This window comes from Procambarus clarkii, chromosome 8 (genome assembly GCF_040958095.1).
Source record: "Procambarus clarkii isolate CNS0578487 chromosome 8, FALCON_Pclarkii_2.0, whole genome shotgun sequence".
Lineage (NCBI taxonomy): Eukaryota > Metazoa > Arthropoda > Malacostraca > Decapoda > Cambaridae > Procambarus > Procambarus clarkii.
Window position 1 is genome coordinate 44,976,232 of NC_091157.1, and position 22,391 is coordinate 44,998,622.

General features: G+C 43.2%; 1 protein-coding gene across 1 annotated transcript in view; it reads left to right on the forward strand.

Moving 5' to 3' along the window:
* LOC123759649 (fibroblast growth factor receptor 1) overlaps nucleotides 1-22,391 on the forward strand; it is a 153,968-nt gene that overhangs the window by 39,882 nt on the left and 91,695 nt on the right. Inside the window, exon 2 of the mRNA XM_045744848.2 lies at nucleotides 13,947-14,086. Coding sequence (XP_045600804.1) covers nucleotides 14,041-14,086 — 46 coding nt within the window. The 5' untranslated portion in view covers nucleotides 13,947-14,040. The remainder of the gene's footprint in view (nucleotides 1-13,946; nucleotides 14,087-22,391) is intronic.

Here is a 22,391-nt window from a genome sequence, read left to right on the forward strand (position 1 = left end):
AGACCTCCGGTCAGGTACTCGGCCCCACTTGCTGCTTTATGGCAGCTTGTTAAGGCTTTGAAGTACCAACGTCTATTGTGGGTGCATGAGAGCTTCCTGTGGGGTGAGGGGTGTTGCTGTGGGGTGTGGGTCTTGGTGTGGGGTGAGGGGTCTTGGTGTGGGGTGGGGGTCTTGGTGTGGGGTGAGGGGTCTTGGTGTGGGGGGGGGGGTCTTGGTGTGGGGTGAGGGGTCTTGGTGTGTGGTGGGGGTCTTGGTGTGGGGTGAGGGGTTTGTTTAAGCTGGAGGAGGGTGATGGCGCAAGGAGGTAGAATGGAGGTTGGCGCTGAAAGAGAAGGGGGAATGGAGACAAAAGAGAATTCATTACAATGACTTACATTTCATTCATTGTGCTCCATTGAATAACACGTGTAATGGACATGTCATCAGAGAAGCATTTTTTTGGGGTTAAATATAATTCTATTTGAAATGTACTCCAAAGATTGCTGTATTATAATCTAACCTTAAATCAGTTAGACTGCAATCCTCCTTTTCACGAATTTTTAAGTGAATGCTCCACAACAATATATTTTTTTAGATATAGAAATACGTGTACGTGTTCCATTTCATCTCGAGTCTGCTTGATTAAACAGTTATTCTACTTTTAGTAAACAAGAGTATTTTAAATATATCAACACAATATGGAACTCGAAAGAATGGAAAAAATAGATTTTTGATTTAGTTTTGATTTTTGCAAAAAAACGAATTTTGATTTGGGAGAGACCTGGGTGAGTGCCGGTTTAGAAACAGGTATGCTCAATATTGGGACAAATTACCAGGTAACGTAATACACGTGGGATCGCTAGAGTGTTTCAATCGCAGGTTAGACATGTATACGAATGCATTTGGATGGATATAAATTGAACCTGCCTCGTATGGGCCATTAAACCTTCTGCGTTTCATTCACAGGTTTTGATGTACGTATTATTTCCTATTTTGCTGAGTTGAGACATTTGAAAGCTGAATACTCACGAATGAAAATATATCCGTTTGTAGTATTGTGGTAAAATTTGAGAAGTCCTTAGATCTCTGATGCAAAACAAGCAGACGGTCGAGGAAACCACCACATATATTACGGTACCAGACTCATATTATAGTATGCAGACGAGGAGTCACAATAACGTGGCTAAAGTATGTTGACCAGACCACACACTAGAAAGTGAAGTGACGACGACGTTTCGGTCCATCCTGGACTTGAGAATGGTCCAGGACGGACCGAAACGTCGTCGTCCCTTCACCTTCTAGTGTGTGGTCTGGTCAACACCCCGTGGTCCAGCTTACCTGTGGTCTGGCGTCCTCTACTTGTAATTGTAATGGCACAACGAGGATTCACTAGCTGATTATTATTATTAAAACTCTCGCGGGAAAGCTATATCAACGGAACATCGATTTCCAAAAAACAAAAAACAAAAATGTTATAAGGAAGTACGAACATAGCGTGAGAACGATGTAACTTGTCTTGATATAAGCATTTCGTAAATCCAAAGTCATGAGGATGGATCTTGATCGAAATGAAATTCTGGTAGCAGTTGTGATCCACATAACTGTTGAGTTAAAGTTAGCAAACGTGCATCTGAACACCGGTAATACTTGTGCGACAGTAGATAATAACTAGCTTAATACTGCGAGATTTATCGTTTTAATTGAGAGATAAAGACGTCTTATCTGAAAATACGTTATTCAACATTCGTATATGTGATGAATATACTTATATTCATCTATAGTACCTACATGTGCTCTTCATCACATACATCAGCATAAATACAGTTGGTATTTATGCTTAATCAGAGTGTCATTTTTCAAGCTCTATGTGGTGTCATATTACCTGGTATAATGAAGAACAATTTATATGGGAAAGCAGTTTATCAGTTATGTTATTCATCTATACATTTAACACTCAGCTTATAGTCTAACACGCTAGAGGTGATTGTTCCAGCAACACAGATATTTCCTTACTGAGGCTGTGTAATGTTTGTCACTTGTTCAGATTTCAATTTACTGAAATTTATAATAAAGCGCATATCAGTTATTTCGTTCTCACATTACTAAGCAAATCCGCTCATATTTTCTGTATCCTGAAATACAGTAAACACCACTTTACCAGTAAGAGCTGACATGACTGTTACTTCAGTTAAAATAATTTTCCTTTAGTTATAATAATAAAAAAATAATAAAATAATTTAATAATTTAAAATAATTTTACTTCAGTTAAAATAATTTAACTCAACCCCAGTTATGAACAAATTATGAAACTCTATATAGACCTTACCGACTTCATGGGGGGGGGATGGGGGGGGGTCTCCACTGGAGCCGACTTCGCTTAAAGGAGAGCAATGAGGCCGACATCAACCCGTCTATGACAACCGTCGACCATACATGAGTCACCCAGCAAAGTTTAATGAGACTACCCTCTAGCGTCTGGCCCTCCAATCTTGGACAGACAAATAGACATAGACGTATGAAAACGTTTGAGGCAGAGTAATTAAACTCATATATAGTTGATTCAAGACCAACGTCACTACCAATGCTAAAGGTCAAACCTCACCAGGAGTGAGAGTTCCAGTTTTATTATGGAATAGTGGAAAGTTTGTGACTTCGTTGTGGTGTTTATCGCTTCGTCTGGATATCCTACGTTATCACTTTTCCCGCCATTAGTAAACACAACGAGGACGAATGTAAGATCTGCGATGGCAACAAGATGGACCCTGCAGATTATGCAGACCCCAGCAGACCTTGTAGATCCTGCAGATTATGCAGGCCTTGTAGACCATGGGCCACATTCAGCGCACGACGGAGCAGCAGTTACTGTCAGTATTAAAACGTGTGGTTTCTACTGAAGCCTGAAACTCCTTTGTTATTTTGAATTCATGTCAGTAAACTTTGACGAGAAATGGAACATGTGCTGAATATCCCTTTTACAGGAATAGGTGATTGGTGAGCCTGAAGGGGGTGAGGGAAGGGTCGTGAGAAGTGTGGCTCTCCCAGCTTTTCTCTCCCACCATCTTCTCTCACTTTTACTCCCCTAACTCTTTTCCTTTTCTCTCTTCCCATTCTCTTCTCCCTCTCCTCACCTGCAGCGTTTCGTAATCCGCGTCCACGTCTCACTCTTACTGTTAATGCTTATATTTATATATATATATATTTCCACAGTAATGCTGCCATGTCACAATATGAGTTACAGCCCCGCTCCTGTGCCAGGTAAGTCCACTCGGGGCTCGCCGTAGCCCGTGCTACTTGGAGGTTTTTGTTACGAGTGGCTGAATCTAAGACAACAACAACAACATAAACACTTGAGACATACATCCCTCGCGCCATCACCCCTTCATATAACTTCCATGTTTATTTTGCTAAATTATGCATATGATATATATATATATATATATATATATATATATATATATATATATATATATATATATATATATATATATATATATGTCGTACCTATTAGCCAGAACTCACTTCTCAGCCTACTATGCAAGGCCCGATTGGCCTAATAAGCCAAGTTTTCATGAATTAATGGTTTTTCAACTACCTAACCTACCTAACCTAACCTAACCTAACTTTTTCTGCTACCTAACCTAACCTAACCTATAAAGATAGGTTAGGTTAGGTTAGGTAGGGTTGGTTAGGTTCGATCATATATCAACGTTAATTTTAACTCCAATAAAACAAAATTGACCTCATACATAATGAAATGGGTAGCTTTATCCTTTCATAAGAAAAAAATTAGAGAAAATATATTAATTCAGGAAAACTCGGCTTATTAGGCAAATCGGGCCTTGCATATTAGGCAGAAAAGTGCGTTCTGGCTACTAGGTACGACATATATATATATATATATATATATATATATATATATATATATATATGTGTGTGTGTGTGTGTGTGTGTGTGTGTGTGTGTGTGTGTGTGTGCGTGCGTGCGTGCGTGCGTGTGTGTGTGTGTGTGTGTGTGTGTGTGTGTGCTCGCGCGTGCGTATGTGCAATGAGAGTGTTGTAGTGAGTGCGTGTGGTGAGTGTGCTAGCGAGCATATTTATATGCAAATAAGAGTCACGGTTCTTATTCATGAATAACAATGAGCCCTGACGACATTACTCCTGAGAATATCATGGAAAAACGCTTCAAACTGAAAATATCAGAAACCCTCCAGAAGCCAACCCTCCCCGCGGCTCTCCGGTCAAATTGGTGTTTGAAAAGGCGACGCGATCCCCAACTCAGATTGTGTCCGAAGGCACGCGAAACCCTACTCAGATTGCGGTCAAAACCCACGCGATTGCCCACTCTGCGGCCGAGGATGGCGCGAAACCCAGCTTAAATTGCAGGCAAAAGCTACGTGATCTCCTACTGGGATTGGGGCCGCAGGTGACATGAGTCCCAATCTAGACTGCGGTACACACTTGAGTTCTTTAGAGGGCGATATAAACATACAGACTGATATAGAACCTGTGACGAGAGTTCGATCCCTGACAAGTGCTTGTGAGTGCCCTGATGCCCATCATCTTCTAAACGATCGTCTCTCTCAATTCTCCCTCTTCTTCCCACCTTCCCCCTCTCTCTCTCTACCCCTCTCTGTCCCCTTTCACCCTCTCCTTCCCTCACTTCCATCTCTCTCTCTCCATATCTATCATTTTAGGTAAAAATTACAAATGGATCAAAACTCTATGGAAATCAAATTCCCGATTTCAGAATTCATCAAACTCGCAGGAAGTAGTGGCAGGGGCCGAAATTTGTTAAAGGGAGGCAATGTAGTCGCTCCCGCCCAACATATGGCAGTTACATGCAACAGATGAGCAGTCCTGAAAAGTTTAGTGAGTTTATCCCTAGGCTTCCAATTCTGGATAGACCGACATTCAGTTATATTGATTCAGTAAAATAAGGAGTTCACGAGTGAATCCTCCTCAAGGTCGCTTGCGCAAATTCCTCATTTGTTATTCATTTATAGACAAGCTGTTTTTAACGACATACAGGTATCACTGAAGGTTAGTGTCTCTGGTTAACGTCCATGGTTAATGTTGATGGCAAATGTCCCGGGTTAGCGTTCGTGGCTAACGCCTGCTTCTACAAAATTCATACTCGGCTTCTCTTGCTTCGTAGCTTGTAATCTTGCTTCGTACTGAGATCGATGGTGTCAAGGTTAAGAGCTCTCCGAGTATTGGTCCACTAAGACGACACCTTCAGAGTGTCGAGGACCTTCACCACTCAGTCCAGTCATCTCGAGAAGGGGGTCTGAAATCTCAGAACATCAGACCACAGCTACTGAGCACAGAAAGGGGGCTTAAGACTGAGCCAAGCCGTCAAGATAAGGGTCTGAAATCTCAGAACATCAAACTACAGCTACTGAGCACAGAAAGGGGCTTAAGACTGAGCCAAGTCGTCAAGATAAGGGTCTGAAATCTCAGAGCATCAGACTACAGCTACTGAGCACAGAAAGGGGCTTAAGACTGAGCCAAGTCGTCAAGATAAAGGTCTGAAATCTCAAAGCATCAGGCCATCGTGAACAATGAGAGGAGGGACGTTTAAGACTGAACCCAACCACCTCAAGAAGGGGGTTCAAGTCTATATTTATAATGTCAAGTCATAGCCAAGCATGAACACATAAAAAAACACTGTTTTTTTAATCTAAAATAAGACAAGAAATACGAAAATAATCTTTCTCACTATTGCCATCAAAAGAGCGAAAGTTTGATAAACAAATTTCACAAATAAAAGATTTAATACATAGATTAATAAAAGAATTAATAAATAGATTTATAAAAGAATTAATAAATTATTTATAAAATAACCAATAAATAGATTTATACAAGAATTATTAAATAGATTTAAAAAAGAAACTGATAAATAGATTTATAAAAGAAACTGATAAATATATTTATAGAAGAAAGTGATAAATAGATTTATAAAAAAACGATAAATATACTAATAAGTGTATGGGAAAATATGGAGGGTGTATGGGGAAATAGGGAGGGTGTATGGGGAAATAGGGTGGGTGTATGGGGAAATAGGGAGGGTGTATGGGGAAATAGATAGGGTGTATGGGGAAATAGGGAGGGTGTATGGGGAAATAGGGAGGGTGTATGGGGAAATAGGGAGGGTGTATGGGGAAATAGGGAGGGTGTATGGGGAAATAGGGAGAGTGTATGTAGGGAAGACTGGGAAGGTATTGAGATGGAGACGGATAGGGTGTAAGTGGGGGGGGGGGTGGAGCGAGGGTGAGTGGGAGACGTAGGGTGTGAATCTGGTAACTATGATGAAGACAATGTGTATAAAAGATAGTTACAGTGATGAGGAAAAACAGGGAGGGTGTTTGTCGGGGGATGTGAGGAGAGTGTCTGTGTGTAAGGACATGTAAGGGTGTGTGAGGGGATACTTGGTGGACCCGGGAACCGCCGGCTACCTTCTCGTGTTACTATAGGAATACAAAAATAAACGAATGAAAGAATAAAAAAATTAGTTAATTAAACTGATCAATCAAATCCAAAAATGAATTTAAAGATACATTTTAAAATTTTCCAATGGACTGAAACCTTTGATTAAAATCAAAAGTGTCTTAGCGTCTCTCTTAATAAGAAAAAAACAGCAGAGCTTTTAAGGTCAACGGACTAAATTAGACGCAATTAAAATCTCAAGGTTATATCATTTTTTTTACTTGCAGTGACTCGAGAACGGTGCTTGAAGCAGACGTTTTGACCACCATAAAACAGTTTCCAAAGTTGTTTTTCCAGAAGCAAGACGTTATCAGAGTGACGTTGAATTAATGTTAAGGTCAAAGTCCCAGAATACGTGGTCAAGGTGACGGTGACTAGTGGAAAAGGTCACAGAGTTTAATGTCAATTGACGTGAGTGAAACTGTTAAGGGTTTTTGTTTCTGGCAATGGAACTGTGACCTTTCCTCCGTCAATAATTGGAATTTGTGACGAAGTAATATCCTTGAATGGCATTTTAATTTTAATTGTATAAACGTCTGGATGATCACAATCAGTTAAATAAAATTGAGAAATATTAAATATGTAAAAATACAGAGAAATATATTTTGAACAAATCTGAATTTTCAGACCAATCGTTAATATACTATGTGAATTCATTTCTTTGTCAATACAAAATATGCAAGAGTATTGTTCCAAAGTGAGAAATATGTTCGTATCGTCCTCATCATTTATGAGAAAACAAAAAAGATCCTTAAGATCACCTCTCGTAATGACTAGACTGAGAGCATTCACCAAGGGATCTTTACTGCTGAGATTCTTGTACTGTCACATCTCTCTGACTTATTTTCAAAATTTAACTTAGTGTTACTACGCTCAATATTATTTCATTTTCAGGGCTGAACTGAACACTGATAGCAAACCTAAAAACACTAGAAGGGCATACATATTATTAACTGCGTATAGTCTATAGATCTTCAGAATTAAATATGGGGGTCTTGATATTGCTATAACATAGAGGGGCTCTTGATCTTGATATAACAGAGACTAGAGGTTGATATAATAGAGGTACTCTTGATCTTGATATAATAGAAAGGCATCTTGATATAATAGAGCTTTTGATATTGCTACAATAGAGAGGAGGCGCTTGAGGGGATGAATTGTGGCTTGGTTCGTTAACGGAAATTATAATGAACCAATTCCCGAAGTTCGAGGAAATAAGTTGGTAAACGCAGTCGAGAAAAGGCCGTGCATTGCATGATGGCTTATGGGTCCTATATGCTCTTCTTACAGAGACAAGACAACCTTTGATACTGACTTGGAGAAACGTCCCTCCAAACACACACCGAAACTACGACGTTGGTACAACGTTCGAACAAGTTTTAACACCTAACCCGTTATAACAACCAGTATAGCAAGTTGTAACAACGTTCTAATACGTCATAAACACGTTACGCCAAGACGTAACATCTTTATTACAAGTTGTAACCAGCGGAAAATAGAGACAGTTTCGGTTAGTGTTTCCAGGTACTCCTTACTACGGCGGATATTTAAGACTGGCAAGACATCAAATTGATTTAAAGACCTGCTGAAGATTGCATTTTAATGGTAGTGTTCAAGACAAGAGTTATTGATAACATTGTTTTCTTACAAGGATTTTTCGTATGCTTTTAATCAAAGAAAGGAAAAGTGGTGCTACACTTTTTGCTTAGACGGTGAGTAAATAATATATTTGGTGATGAATGGCGCGGCTCTGTGTCTTCGTGGAGACATATGTCCGTGAATAATGTGTCGCCTTGTTGCAGTGTTGGGGTGAGGGAGTGGTGGTGGGGGTGAGGGAGTGGTGGTGGGGGTGAAGGAGTGATGGTAATGGTGGGGGTGAGGGAGTGGTGGTAATGGTGGGGGGTGAGGGTGTGACGGTGGGGCTGATGCAGTAATAACTGGAAGTGAGGGGGAAGGGGTAATGGTAGGGGTAAAGGAGTAACAGGGGGGGGATGTAATGCAGTAACGGTGGAAGCAGAATACTCCACTATTGGAAACTGCCACTCACCAGCAGCTGACACTCACCAGCAGCTGCCACTCACCAGCAGCTGCCACTCACCACAGGCTGCCACTCACCACAGGCTGCCACTCACCACAGGCTGCCACTCACCACAGGCTGCCACTCACCACAGGCTGCCACTCACCACAGGCTGCCACTCACCACAGGCTGCCACTCAAACAAAAACTCCGTGAAAACATGACATAAGTCCGACGGGAGAAGCATTATACAGCCGAATCAAACTTCCAAGAAGAAACTCCACATGTGGTAATATATCGCTACATATTTTGTGCAATACCATCAAATGCATTTTCTCTCTTCATAGGTTAAAGTAATTATCGACAAAATATCTACAATTATTTGTGCAAAATAGCTTTAGTAAATGCAATTGCAGCCACGGAGAAATATTTTTCTGTGTATCCCATATTAAAATGAAACTAGAAGTGTTTGTTCTACTTTAGAGCCAAATTCACTACCTTATACAAGGTTCGTACACACGTTGAAATCCAGGGTAAAGAGGAAGTAGATCAAGAGGCAGACGCAGTTAAAAAAAAAAATTAAAAAATTATGGGTATCCCCTTGGTTCTTCATCCTGAGCTCGAAGGAACTATTCCTTTGAGAATAATAGTTCTCAAAGGAACTATTCCTAAGACAATTCACATTAACTTCGTAGTCGATGAAACGTTGTGGGCTGCCCGGTGCATGCACAAAAGAGAGAGAGAGATTTAAGCTTGAATTATTGAACAAAGGTATAATTGTTGGACTGCAGATATGAACTGCAGAGTGAACCACAAAATGCAATATCTTGTTTACCTGAATCTACGCAGCGCTGAATGACTTCGGTCCCAGTGCTGTCTTGGACAGCAAGCTTGTCATTCTTTGTTACAAGTCCCAGAAGTTCACATCCCAGCACCAGAAGGTTTGATCCCAGCACCAGAGTCTCAGTATCCAGCACCAGAGCCTCAGTACCCAGGACCAGAAGGTTTGATCCCAGCAGCAAAAACCACCACCCACCACCAGAAGCTAAACCCTGTTCACAAACCACCAGGCTCCAGAATCATGACCTCTGGACTACGTTGCAGAAGCCCGTAGCTCTGAACGAAGATAATATTCCGTGCTCCTCTCACCTAGCAGGTAGTTACTGGAGGCGTAGCAGCAGGAGGAGCAGGAGGAAAAGGAGCAGCAGGAGCCAGGAAGCAGAAGCAGGGGACGTAATATTACCCAACACCTCCGCGAGGAGCGAGCATGGATGGCGTGTGTGTCCTGCCTTTTACCTTCACTCTCGCTTTTTTGGATTCCAGGTCTTTTATATGTAGAATTTGTTCTCTTCGTAGCTTGAATTTTATAATAACAATAGTATTTAACTTAATATTTTTACTACTACATAATAATGATTGTCTCCAGGTCTTTTACTAATATTACTACTATATAATAAATAATTATTATTATTATTATTATTATTATTATTATTATTATTATTATTATTCACATGTTTTGCTGGTAAAGACACAATAATCAACATTCCACTCTGAAGATCAAAGGTAACTTAACATTTGAAAACATTTAAGCAGCAGAAGAGACTGGAGGAAATATGACTTCCAGTATCCACCTTTTGTCGTTTATTTGTGCAAATATTTAATGGACGGGAGGCGGGGGGAACCCGCCCCCCACACGACACAAAGCCCGGCGTGTACCGTCTATAATTCTCCTCAACAATGGTGTGCTGTCAGCATGGTTTTGGGCGCGTACTAACGCGGAGACTGTAATCAGGAGGTACTATATACGGGGTATCGCTGTGTGTGGGGGTGTCCTCTTGTTGCTACGGACACGCTGCCCTCCTGTTGCTACGGACACGCTGCCCTCCTGTTGCTACGGACACGCTGCCCTCCTGTTGCTACGGACACGCTGCCCTCCTGTTGCTACGGACACGCTGCCCTCCTGTTGCTACGGACACGCTGCCCTCCTGTTGCTACGGACACGCTGCCCTCCTCTTGCTACGGACACGCTGCCCTCCTCTTGCTGCGGAGACGCTGCCCTCCGACTCAGAAACAAACGCTACCCTCCTGCTCCCAGGCAGAGGCTGCCTTCCAACACCCAAACAGAGGCTGCTCTCCTACTCGGCTTCATAAGGCCACACTCTTACAAGTTTTTGACTTCCTTACGTGTTACACCAAGAGAGCTCCGAGAGCCAAGATACTTAATTAAGATATATTTTTGTAACATTTTTTTTATTTGAGAAGATTAGGGCACGTTGTTTAATTTTATAAGTACGTAATTATTGTTTTATTATTATTATTATTATTATTATTATTATTATTATTATTATTATTATTATTTTTATTATTATTACCATAGGCACACTACTGACCTCTTAGGATGCAAGCCATAATAGTTACCTAACTCTTAGATGAAAATATTATTTATTTTTGTTTGTAATTATTCCGTATGTACTGGAACGAGAATATAGCGCCTTGAACCACTGACCCATCCAGTGCTTCCAATTGCTGCCACCACAAACCATGACTTGATGACCACAGCCACAAATAATAACTCTTACAAGACCAACAAACAGTCACTAACAAAAGACTCACAAATAATCACTAACAAAGACCAGCAAAGAATGTCACTGACCATTGCTACTAAGAACATTAATCTGTTCCATAGACTAAGCTTTAAGCATTAACCTCATCGATATTAAATTACGTAAAAAGAGGAAAAACAAAACCACATCAAACGCGATAATGTTGCTTATGTTAACGAGACATTACGATCAGATCCCATTGTTTGACTTTTCTGACTTCAGATTACCTTCTCTTTCCAAACTGTTGTGTGTGTGCATTCAGCATAATACTATTGTAGCTTTTAATACCATTGGAGTAAATGTTCCTCTATTGTTCTCTGTTCTCCGGAAATTTGCTTTGTGTTCTAGTGTATGGACTATTTTCGTTTTAGTTATGGATTGTAATTTAGTTTTATTTCCATGTAGGAAGTGGGAGTGAATTCTTGTTTATGGTTCTTGAAATAGTGGGGAAAAGGGGGTTGAGCTGGTTCTCCTGGTCCCCCGAGAAAAGGGCGAGTTTCATTGCTTGTTCCTAGATAAAGCGGAACTAAAAGGCTTATCGTTCCTAGTTCATGAGATAAGTGGGGATGCTTCAGAGACTTCTCGTTACCGGTTCCGATACCCCTTAGTTAGATAGGGGGAATCTAAAGGGTTATCGTTTCTAGTTTTTGAGATAACGGGATATGGAGGTGTCGCTATGATATAAAGCAGTTATCAGCCTTACATCGTTCTCTGACGTGTCTCCAACAGTCCTTGTGTAAGTACACAGGTCTAGGTCGTGTTGAACATCTAGTAACTCTGTTATCTAGGAGTGAAAAGTGGATTATGCAACACTTAGATATTATTTTTTACTCCACTAAAAAAAATCCTTTATATTTACTATAAAATTTCAGAAATTTATTTATTTGGAAAAGAAGTAATGTTCTAAACTCTAAAGAAAAAATCTAGGACTGTGTATAACATTTGGTCTTGACCCACTTACAACACGTTTCTAGTAAAGAAGCCAAAAATAAAGGAATTCCTAGATATTCTTGTGAGAGTAAAAAAGATTTAAAGCGCTTGACAAAAATAAAAGTTACTTTCTAGGAGTGTAGCGAGGTAGTGCTACTTAAAGTATTGAATATCGTTTTTAATCCTGAACAAATACTTCCAGTCGTAGAGCGAGCTATAGTATTACCCAGAGTTTTTAAATATTAAACAAATGTTTTCAGAGCTGTAAAACGATAAATACATAAAAATACGAATCCATAAAACACGAAGCAGTAACGCCTAAAATATTCAGGAGTACAAAGAATAGAGCCGAGCTGTGAGGTCCAATGTAAGCCCTGATTTGAGCCCTGCTGTGAGCCCCGCTGTGAGCCCCGCTGTAAGTCAGGCTCTGAGTACTGCTGTAAGCAATGCTTTGAGCTTCGCTGTGAGTCCTGCTGTGAACCCCGCTGTGGCAGTCATGCTACATAATGCATCAGGAAAATTATTGCTATATACTGTGTTGGTGTGCTGCTGGTCGTTCATCACAGAAACAACATCACCCGTTTGTTTGTTGACTGTCATCGCTGAGGGGAACAGTAATAATATATTTGTCATTATATTTATCGTTTTTGTGTTTGATCTAAACTTCAATAATGTAATATTGAAAGTATTAAAATTTTAGAAGTTTTCTGGTCTCATACTTCTGAGAGAGAGAGAGAGAGAGAGAGAGAGAGAGAGAGAGAGAGAGAGAGAGAGAGAGAGAGAGAGAGAGAGAGAGAGAGAGAGAGAGAGAGAGAGAGAGAGAGATTTAAATATTTAAGTAAATCCTAAATTTTTTCGCATGCAACAACTCCCGTTGATCAAAGCCGCTGCCTCAGTGTGAATATATTAATATTTTGTGGTCACACAAGTGAGAGATATCAGACGCTAGTGAGGACGGAACGCGTGTGGAACAAGGTCTTTCTCTCCACATCTCCTGCAGGCTTCCTCAGTCTTTTCCAATCCATTTGGTTCAGCACCTTCCAATGGGTCTCACTCTACACTAGACGTGTATTAGGGAACTGGGAATACTGGACGGCATGAGTGACTTCTCACCCTTGACGAAGCAGTGCGAGGCAAGCAACTGAAGACACGCTAGTTCATCTCACACTCTTCTGCAAGTTTCTCAAGAATTTTTTATCGACTCTGCCACCCAAACTTGGTCTTATCCGGTAACAAAATACTGAATCCACATTCACGAGTTCAAAACAGCACTTACGTAGCTAAAAGTAAAACTCAGTTTGTTCTATCTCTCTGTCTGTCTCTGGATCTCTTTGTTGCAAACACACAAGATTATCTGCTCTAACACAAACGTCGCATTTTGACGTATACTCTACCTAAGGTCAAAATATGCCGTATAGAAAATGGTAGCAGCTCGCGAAATTGACATATTGTTCCAGATTTCTGTTTTGGGACCTCTGGTAGTTTAGGATAAGGGCACTTTAGTACGACAGTTTCTTGACGTTGGGGCACCTTAGGAGGACGGTCTGACCTGGTACACACAGACTACAAACCACAATAAGTTAAAGTTAAGAACAACAAACTTGCCATTAGGAGAATAACAAAGCGCCTGGCCCAGAAACCAGGCGTCAGGTCCTCCTCTTGCACCACATTTAAGTCCAAAACTTTAGATGGTGAACACATATTTTAGATTTAAATAAGGCTCGAAGACACCTGTGAAGAAGGGTCCAGTAGAAGTTGTGAGGCATCAGTGAAGGAAGTTGCCTCGCTAGTGTCTCTAGTGACGGGAACCACCTTTAGGGGATAGAATAAAACCTGAATTTTACCACTTCTTCCTGCAAGTGATTGCCAAAGTATTGGTGAGAGTATTGGGTAATTATTTCAAGTCACTTTAATGGGAACTTCCAATTTCCAGGTGCCAGCCAAGGCCAGAGAAGCAGCAGCAGCAGCAGCAGCAGCAGCAGCAGTAGCAACAGCAGGTCAGCGGTTGAGCTGCAGCAGCCTCCAGTATGCGTGGCTCCCTGCTGCTGCAAGCCCTTCTCCTGCAGCTCACAGGTGAGTAATGTTACTGCCGCAGCTGTTCTCAGGGCGGCCAAGGGTAGTGCTCCAGCTGCAGGTGGGACCTGCTCCTGACCCTGCGCCAATATGGATGGTCATTGGCGAACGTTTTTGAACCTTTCCTCCAGGAATATTCTCCTGCCATGTTTATCGGAGGTAAATGAACATTTCCGGAGAAAATATGTGACGCGCCCAATACCTGGACTACGAGTGAGAACGTAAACACACTCTCTTTGCCATCTTTCACTCGAAAAAGAAAAGAACTTTTTCCCTCTTACCTCCAGGGTAAATGCATCTCCTAAAATTGAACAGTTGCCTTCTTCCTTCGCTAGATTCTTTTTGAAGGGCTCGAGAAGGCCGAAAAGAAAGGGTAATAAGATAGAACAGATGAAATAATATGTTGTTTCACTGTCCACAGAGGAGGCGGAGTCCGGGAACTACAGCCGTCTCCACCCACGTGTCTCACTCTCTTGTTTGATTCATCGTTCCCGCCATTAAAGTTTAATTACATCGTTAACAGCCCAAGCTTTATCCCAACACTCCAGGCTTCCCGTCAACACCACAGGCTTCCCGCCAACACCACAGGCTTCCCGACAACACCACAGGCTTCCCGCCAACACCACAGGCTTCCCGACAACACCCTCAGGCTTCCCGTGCACCGCTCAAGCTTCCCGCCACATTTTGAAAAGTTTAAAATCGCGACCATTTCCCCGGACCGTCAACCACTGTGGTGTTGGGTATCTTTTGCCAGTATAAAATTGTTCTGGGCTCGGTGTGTTAAATATTTTTGAGGGCATAAATTTAGTTGCCATCCATAGCGGCAAAATATACTGCGGATATTACAGGAAATTACGCGTTACATAAATGTACAATCACTTAAAATACATTCAGCAAAGTGTGAAGTTCGTGGTGCATGTTGGTGGAAACTTGGCCTAGTGTGTTGTTTTCTTACGGTAATGTAGATGGCAATTCGTAGTTGACCAATGGGCCCACCCCCAGAGCCGCCCACTACTTCCCTACGCCACCCCAGAGCCGCCCACTGCTTCCCTACGCCACCCCAGAGCCGCCCACCACTTCCCCACACCACCCCAGAGCCGCCCACACATTTCTCTCCACCGTCAACCAGTCCTGGTGCCCTCTCCACCACCGCCAACCACAAAACGTGAACTGTTTTGAGTGCCGTGTACAGTCCATTATAGTTTGTACCACCAGTACTTCCTGTACGTACTCTCATTTTTAGATAACAGATGATATTGCTACCTGTCAAGCGGCAGGTACTTGGCAGCGCCCCGGCAACACCCACCAAGGCGACCGTCTGTCCTCGTCTATCCGGCCAAAGATCTAACCAGAAAGCGGATCAAATCTCACCACTCCACTGCGGCCCCCGTGTAAGGGTGAGTCAGGTCGACTATTAATCCGGGCTGGTAACGTCAGATTCCTTAACTGAATCTGATAACGCCATATTCAGAATTCCTTATCAAGACCCCATGGGACAAAAATAGCGACGACAATATTTTCTATCCTCGAAGGTGTCCTTGACCAGATGTATTATGATCTATTAACTGAGCCTTATTCAGTGACGTCTTATATACAGATGTTCTGTTCTCTTACACGCATAGCTTGATGGCAAGTCTTATTCAGATTTCTTATACTGTTATAAGCATAGTCAAAGTCTGTTTCGTCAAATACAGCTGTCTGGTTTTCTCTTACACGCATAGACTTCCAGGACGTCATATACAGATTAATTCTTCATTGATGAGTCCAGTTTTTTATTATGTTGTATGTAGATGGCTTGTACTGTTCGGTGTATACCGATACTCAGGCCGAGCTGCTGAACTACGGAGTCCCACTTGCGGTAGGTGAGTCCCACTTGCAGTAGGTGAGTCCCACTTTCAGTAGGTGAGTCCCACTTGCAGTAGGTGAGTCCCACTTGCAGTAGGTGAGTCCCACTTTCAGTAGGTGAGTCCCACTTGCAGTAGGTGAGTCCCACTTGCAGTAGGTGAGTCCCACTTGCAGTAGGTGAGTCCCACTTGCGGTAGGTGAGTCCCACTTGCAGTAGGTGAGTCCCACTTGCAGTAGGTGAGTCCCACTTGCAGTAGGTGAGTCCCACTTTCAGTAGGTGAGTCCCACTTGCGGTAGGTGAGTCCCACTTGCAGTAGGTGAGTCCCACTTGCAGTAGGTGAGTCCCACTTGCAGTAGGTGAGTCCCACTTTCAGTAGGTGAGTCCCACTTGCAGTAGGTGAGTCCCACTTGCAGTAGGTGAGTCCCACTTTCAGTAGGTGAGTCCCACTTGCAGTAGGTGAGTCCCACTTGCAGTAGGTGAGTCCCACTTGCAGTAGGTGAGTCCCACTTGCGGTAGGTGAGTCCCACTTGCAGTAGGTGAGTCCCACTTGCAGTAGGTGAGTCCCACTTGCAGTAGGTGAGTCCCACTTGCAGTAGGTGAGTCCCACTTGCGGTAGGTGAGTCCCACTTGCAGTAGGTGAGTCCCACTTGCGGTAGGTGAGTCCCACTTGCGGTAGGTGAGTCCCACTTGCGGTAGGTGAGTCCCACTTGCAGTAGGTGAGTCCCACTTGCGGTAGGTGAGTCCCACTTGCGGTGAGTCCTACTTGCGGTAGTTGAACCTGACGGTATGAGTTTCCTTAATGCATTAACAAGGCGCTTGCGGTCACGTGGAGGTCCTAGGTGTGCCGCCTAGTTACAGGCGTAATATGCAACACGCAACTGGTAATTTACCCAATGTTTCGGTGAGTAATCTGGTCAAAAGATATGTTTATTAATTTCGTGTTGACTGCACACTCACGCCATGTAACTATGGATCATCATTTTGACGGTAATTTGCTGCTTAATGGGCTGACAGAGAGAGAAAGAGAGAGAGAGAGAGAGAGAGAGAGAGAGAGAGAGAGAGAGAGAGAGAGAGAGAGAGAGAGAGAGAGAGAGAGAGAGAGAGAGAGGGTCCTATGTGGCGCAGTCGATCATGTCATTGCCAATTGAGAATCGCGGGTTTGATCCCCGACGCTGAACGGAAGCCGTTGGGCAACTTTTTATTTAACTTGATGTCTTATTTTAGTTACCAGTAGATAAGTACCTGGGGATTACACGCCTGTTGTGGGATGTATCCTTGAGATAGTCACACACACACACACACACACACACACACACACACACACACACACACACACACACACACACACACACACACACACACACACACATTATAACAGACATAACAGACACACTCACTCTGCGTGACCCCGAGGAGAAGTGACTGGGCACAAATTCTTGACCTAGTCTCAGTTCACAAATCCCAGTCAAATCGTCCCAGTTCACCGAGCAGTAATTGGGAACCTGATTGTAAACATATTGGTAAGATGTGTTGCAAGGGAACATCATATAGGGTAAGGCTGTGGGACGGGATTTCTCTAAATTAGCAAATGGATCAGAAATTACCTGCTCTTGTACCCACCTGTGAAAAAAAAGATAAAAGACAAAAGACAATCGAATTAAAATTATATCAATGTGTACTATCAGCAATAAATTTACTTCAAATCTATTTCATCGCGAAAACGATAAATATAAACACACACAGGCTTTCGACCATACATTAAAACTCGATAGAGTCACGCTGCTCGTGTCGAGTTGATTAAGGCCGCAACAATCGGGAATAATTTAGCGCCGAGAGAGAAATGGACCCGAATTATAGGCCGGGTGGAAAATGTGCAGATAGTCAAGCACGCCGAACACCATCGTTGGCATGATGTATACCAACCATCAGGCGGGCGGTAAGTTACCGTGGCGGGCATAAGTTCTCATCTTTTGCTGCCTGTCTCGTAAACCATGGCCCCGTCTCCCTCTCCCTCATGACACAGGCTGAGCAGCCCACCTAGTGGTGTGGGTCAGTGACATGACACCTGGTGGAGTGGGTCAGTGACATGACACCTGGTGGAGTGGGTCAGTGACACCTGGTGGTGTGGGTCAGTGACATGACACCTGGTGGTGTGGGTCAGTGACGTGACACCTGGTGGTATGGGTCAGTGACGTGACACCTGGTGGTGTGGGTCAGTGACATGACACCTGGTGGTGTGGGTCAGTGACGTGACACCTGGTGGTGTGGGTCAGTGACATGACACCTGGTGGTGTGGGTCAGTGACGTGACACCTGGTGGTGTGGGTCAGTGACGTGACACCTAGTGGTGTGGGTCAGTGACATGACACCTGGTGGTGTGGGTCAGTGACGACACCTGGTGGTGTGGGTCAGTGACGTGACACCTGGTGGTATGGGTCAGTGACGTGACACCTGGTGGTGTGGGTCAGTGACGTGACACCTGGTGGTGTGGGTCAGTGACGTGACACCTGGTGGTGTGGGTCAGTGACATGACACCTGGTGGTGTGGGTCAGTGACGTGACACCTGGTGGTGGTGTGGGTCAGTGACGTGACACCTGGTGGTATGGGTCAGTGACATGACACCTGGTGGTGTGGGTCAGTGACGACACCTGGTGGTGTGGGTCAGTGACGTGACACCTGGTGGTATGGATCAGTGACGTGACACCTGGTGGTGTGGGTCAGTGACGTGACACCTGGTGGTGTGGGTCAGTGACGTGACACCTGGTGGTGTGGGTCAGTGACATGACACCTGGTGGTGTGGGTCAGTGACGTGACACCTGGTGGTGTGGGTCAGTGACATGACACCTGGTGGTGTGGGTCAGTGACGTGACACCTGGTGGTGTGGATCAGTGACGTGACACCTGGTGGTGGTGTGGGTCAGTGACGTGACACCCGGTGGTGGTGTGGGTCAGTGACGTGACACCTGGTGGTGGTGTGGGTCAGTGACGTGACACCTGGTGGAGTGTGTCAGTAAGAGGGAGACTGCTGGTCAGTGGTAATATTTCTCCTCCCCCCCCCCCCTCCCAACCACCCACTACCCACCCCTCACCACCTCTTCAATATTTTACGGTAATTGGGTGATATAGCTTGTATATGTGTGTGTGTGTGTGTGTGTGTGTGTGTGTGTGTGTGTGTGTGTGTGTGTGTGTGTGTGTGTGTGTGTGTGTGTGTGAACTCACCTAGCTGTACTCACCTAATTGTGCTTCCGGGGGTGAGCTCTGGCTCTTTGGCCCCGCCTCTCAACTGTCAATCAACTCTTGTACAGGTTCCTGAGCCTACTGGGCTCTATCATATCTACACTTGAAACTGTGTATGAAATCAGCCTTCACCACATCACTGACTAATGCATTCCATTTGTCAACCACTCTGACACTAAAAAAGTTCTTTCCAATATCCCTGGCTCATTTGGGCACTCACTTTCCACCTGTGTTCCCTAGTGCGTGTGCCCCTTGTGTGAAATAGCCTGTCTTTATCTACCCTATCAATTCCTTTGAGAATCTTGTATGTGGTGATCATGTCCCCCCTTAATTCTTCTGTCTTCCAGCGACGTGAGGCTTAATTCCCGTAGTTTCTCCTAGTAGCTCATGCACCTCAGCTCGGGTACTAGTCTGGTGGCAAACCTTAGAACCTTTTCCAATTTAGTCTTATGCGTGACTAGATATGGACTCCATACTGCGTGGACTCCATGAGTGTGTGTATGTGTGTATATGTGTGTGTATGTGTGTATATGTGTGTGTATGTGAGTGTATGTTTGTACAGCTTGCAGTGTACGGGCTGTGAATGATCGGGCTGACTGAATACTGAATAATGCAAATCACTCGCCTGTTAAAACATCAGTACAATGCAAATGATGAGGCTGTGTCTGTTTGGCTACTAAGCCTACAACCAAACCTAAGCTTGAGACCTTTCAAATCTTACAGTCGTGTATGATCAGCAACACAGCTGCTTACAGCTGCGTATGAATTCCTACAAAACGATTCTCGTGTAATGTGTATGTGCTGCGTTTGTATAATGGTATTTAGTGTTTTTGTCGGAGCCGAGATCCCCAGCCTTAACAGTTTCTTCAGTCTTTATAATACTTTTGGTTGCGTTTCGGACCGCCATCTGTGAATATCTTCTTCTCGTGTAATTCTGGACCCTCCGAGGGCCCCTTCCAGTATTATTCTAGCTCCTCCGAGGCCCCCTTCCAGTATTATTCTAGCCCCTCCGAAGCCCTCTTCCCATTTTCTCTTCCTTCTTACAGAAACTTCTTAAGCCTTACCTAAGCAACCCAAATCTTTGCCTCCTTCCTTTTCCAGGTATATTTTTTGTTGAATAATTCGGCGGCTTGCAAAGCGTGTTTCTTATCCGCTCCCAATTTCCATTTTAGATCTCCTGCGCCCATGTTTATGTCCCGTATTCCTTGCTAGTATTCCCTGTGTCTTCTGTGTTGTACCGTGGCACCACAGGGCGACACACTGACCTTTGAAATTGAAATTGAAATAAGTTTATTGAGGTAAAATACACACAAAGGGATGAGGTAGCTCAAGCTATTCTCACCCCGTTCAGTACATCGTGTTAATGCATACATATACACACACATCACAAGCAATAAACATATTACCAAACATTCTGAGAGATAAACATATACAATTCCTCCTTTACTCAAGTAAACACTGACCTTTACACTGGTCTATACGCTTGAGGTATAAATGTTTCTCAGGCTTTATCCAGTTCTTGTTGATGCATTACAACAGCCCTTTGCGTCAGAGCCCGCAGGCTCATCCGTTGTTTCTGACATTAATATTTCACTACAATCGTTGTTAAAGTGGAGGAAATGTTGATCCATATGCTATTTTTCACTGCAAACATATAAGCTGTGTACTGCTAGTGATATTTCACCGCTGGTGTCATTACGAAGCGCATGACGCAACTAATCATCTCAATATTTCACAGTTCTTATCATTGGACATCCCTTGACGCAAATGCATTTCTAGTGTCTACGTGGCCCTCGGGGGCACGAGAGGTTAACACTCGTTTGGAACTAAAAGCTAAAACACTATTCATATTCCAACGAAGTCATCCTAACTGCATAAATAACTCGGAACACATTTTTCGTCTATCCCTTTCTTCTGCTTACTTCCCTCCTTTCCTCCATACAATACCCTCTTCCTCCTACTTCTCTCCTCTTTCTTTTCCATTCAAGTCCTTTTCCCTTTTTCTAACCTCCGCCTTTTCCCACCTGGTCTATACGCAGATGTGTCGCGTAGACCAACAAATCTCTCTTGTTGGTGTGGTGCGGGGTGGAAAAGGGAATTTGTACAATGGGCAAAACAGAGAACACACACACACACACACACACACACACACACACACACACACACACACACACACACACACACACACACACACACACACACACACACGGGGCCTGGTAGCCTGGTGGATCGCACGCAGGACTCGTAATTCTGTCCCCTGTTATCTAGCAGTAAATAGGTACCTGGGAGTTGATCAGCTGTCACGGGCTGCTTCCTGTTGTGTGTGTGTGTGTGTGGGGTGTGAAAAAAAAGTAGTTAGTAAACAGTTGATTGACAGTTGAGAGACGAGCCGAAAGAGCAAAGCTCAAACCCCGCAAACACAACTAGGTGAATACAACTAGGTAAACACACACACACACACACACACTTCAAAACTGAGAGGAATAGGTTACGATAAAAGACTACAGGAGCTGAACCTCACACCACCGGAAGACAAAATTCTCAGGGGAGCTGATAGGAGAGACCGTAGGTTATATAACCCGGGAGGTAACCGCACAGGGAAGCACAGGTGGGAACTGAGGCACAAGGATAATAGAAAAGAGTCTTTCAGTGTCAGTGGTTAATAAATCAATACATTTGAGGTAGTGGAGGTAGACTCCATACACATTTACAAATGTAGGTACGATACAGTCCAATATGGTCGGGAAATTGAACAACAGTTGATTAGATCCCCATGTAAAACAGAAACAAAAATTATTTAGAAACAAGCATTTGGTCTAAATAATGAAACTATTGTCGAATATGAGAACATACTACTGCAAAAAATGTAAATCAAAAATTAAAAATTTATTAATATGCATAGTGTAGAGTTTATTATTTGATAAGATGGTTGAGGGCCAGATATAAGAGACCGTAGTGCCACCTGTCCACCAAGTATACATTCAATAGTGTAAACAAAACGAAATATCACAAAATAATTGAAAATAATAATAAACAAAAAGTCTTTAACGCAAAATACTGATAATTAGCAAGATAAGTTAACAAAGACGAAAATGTAAATGTTAAAAATTAGTTTATCATAAATTAATCCTGCCGAAACTCACTATTTTAACGTTAATTCCTTTCAATTCCGAGTTAATATAAAGTTTTCGCAGTATCTCATGCCACGAGCAAGTTTGCTCTCG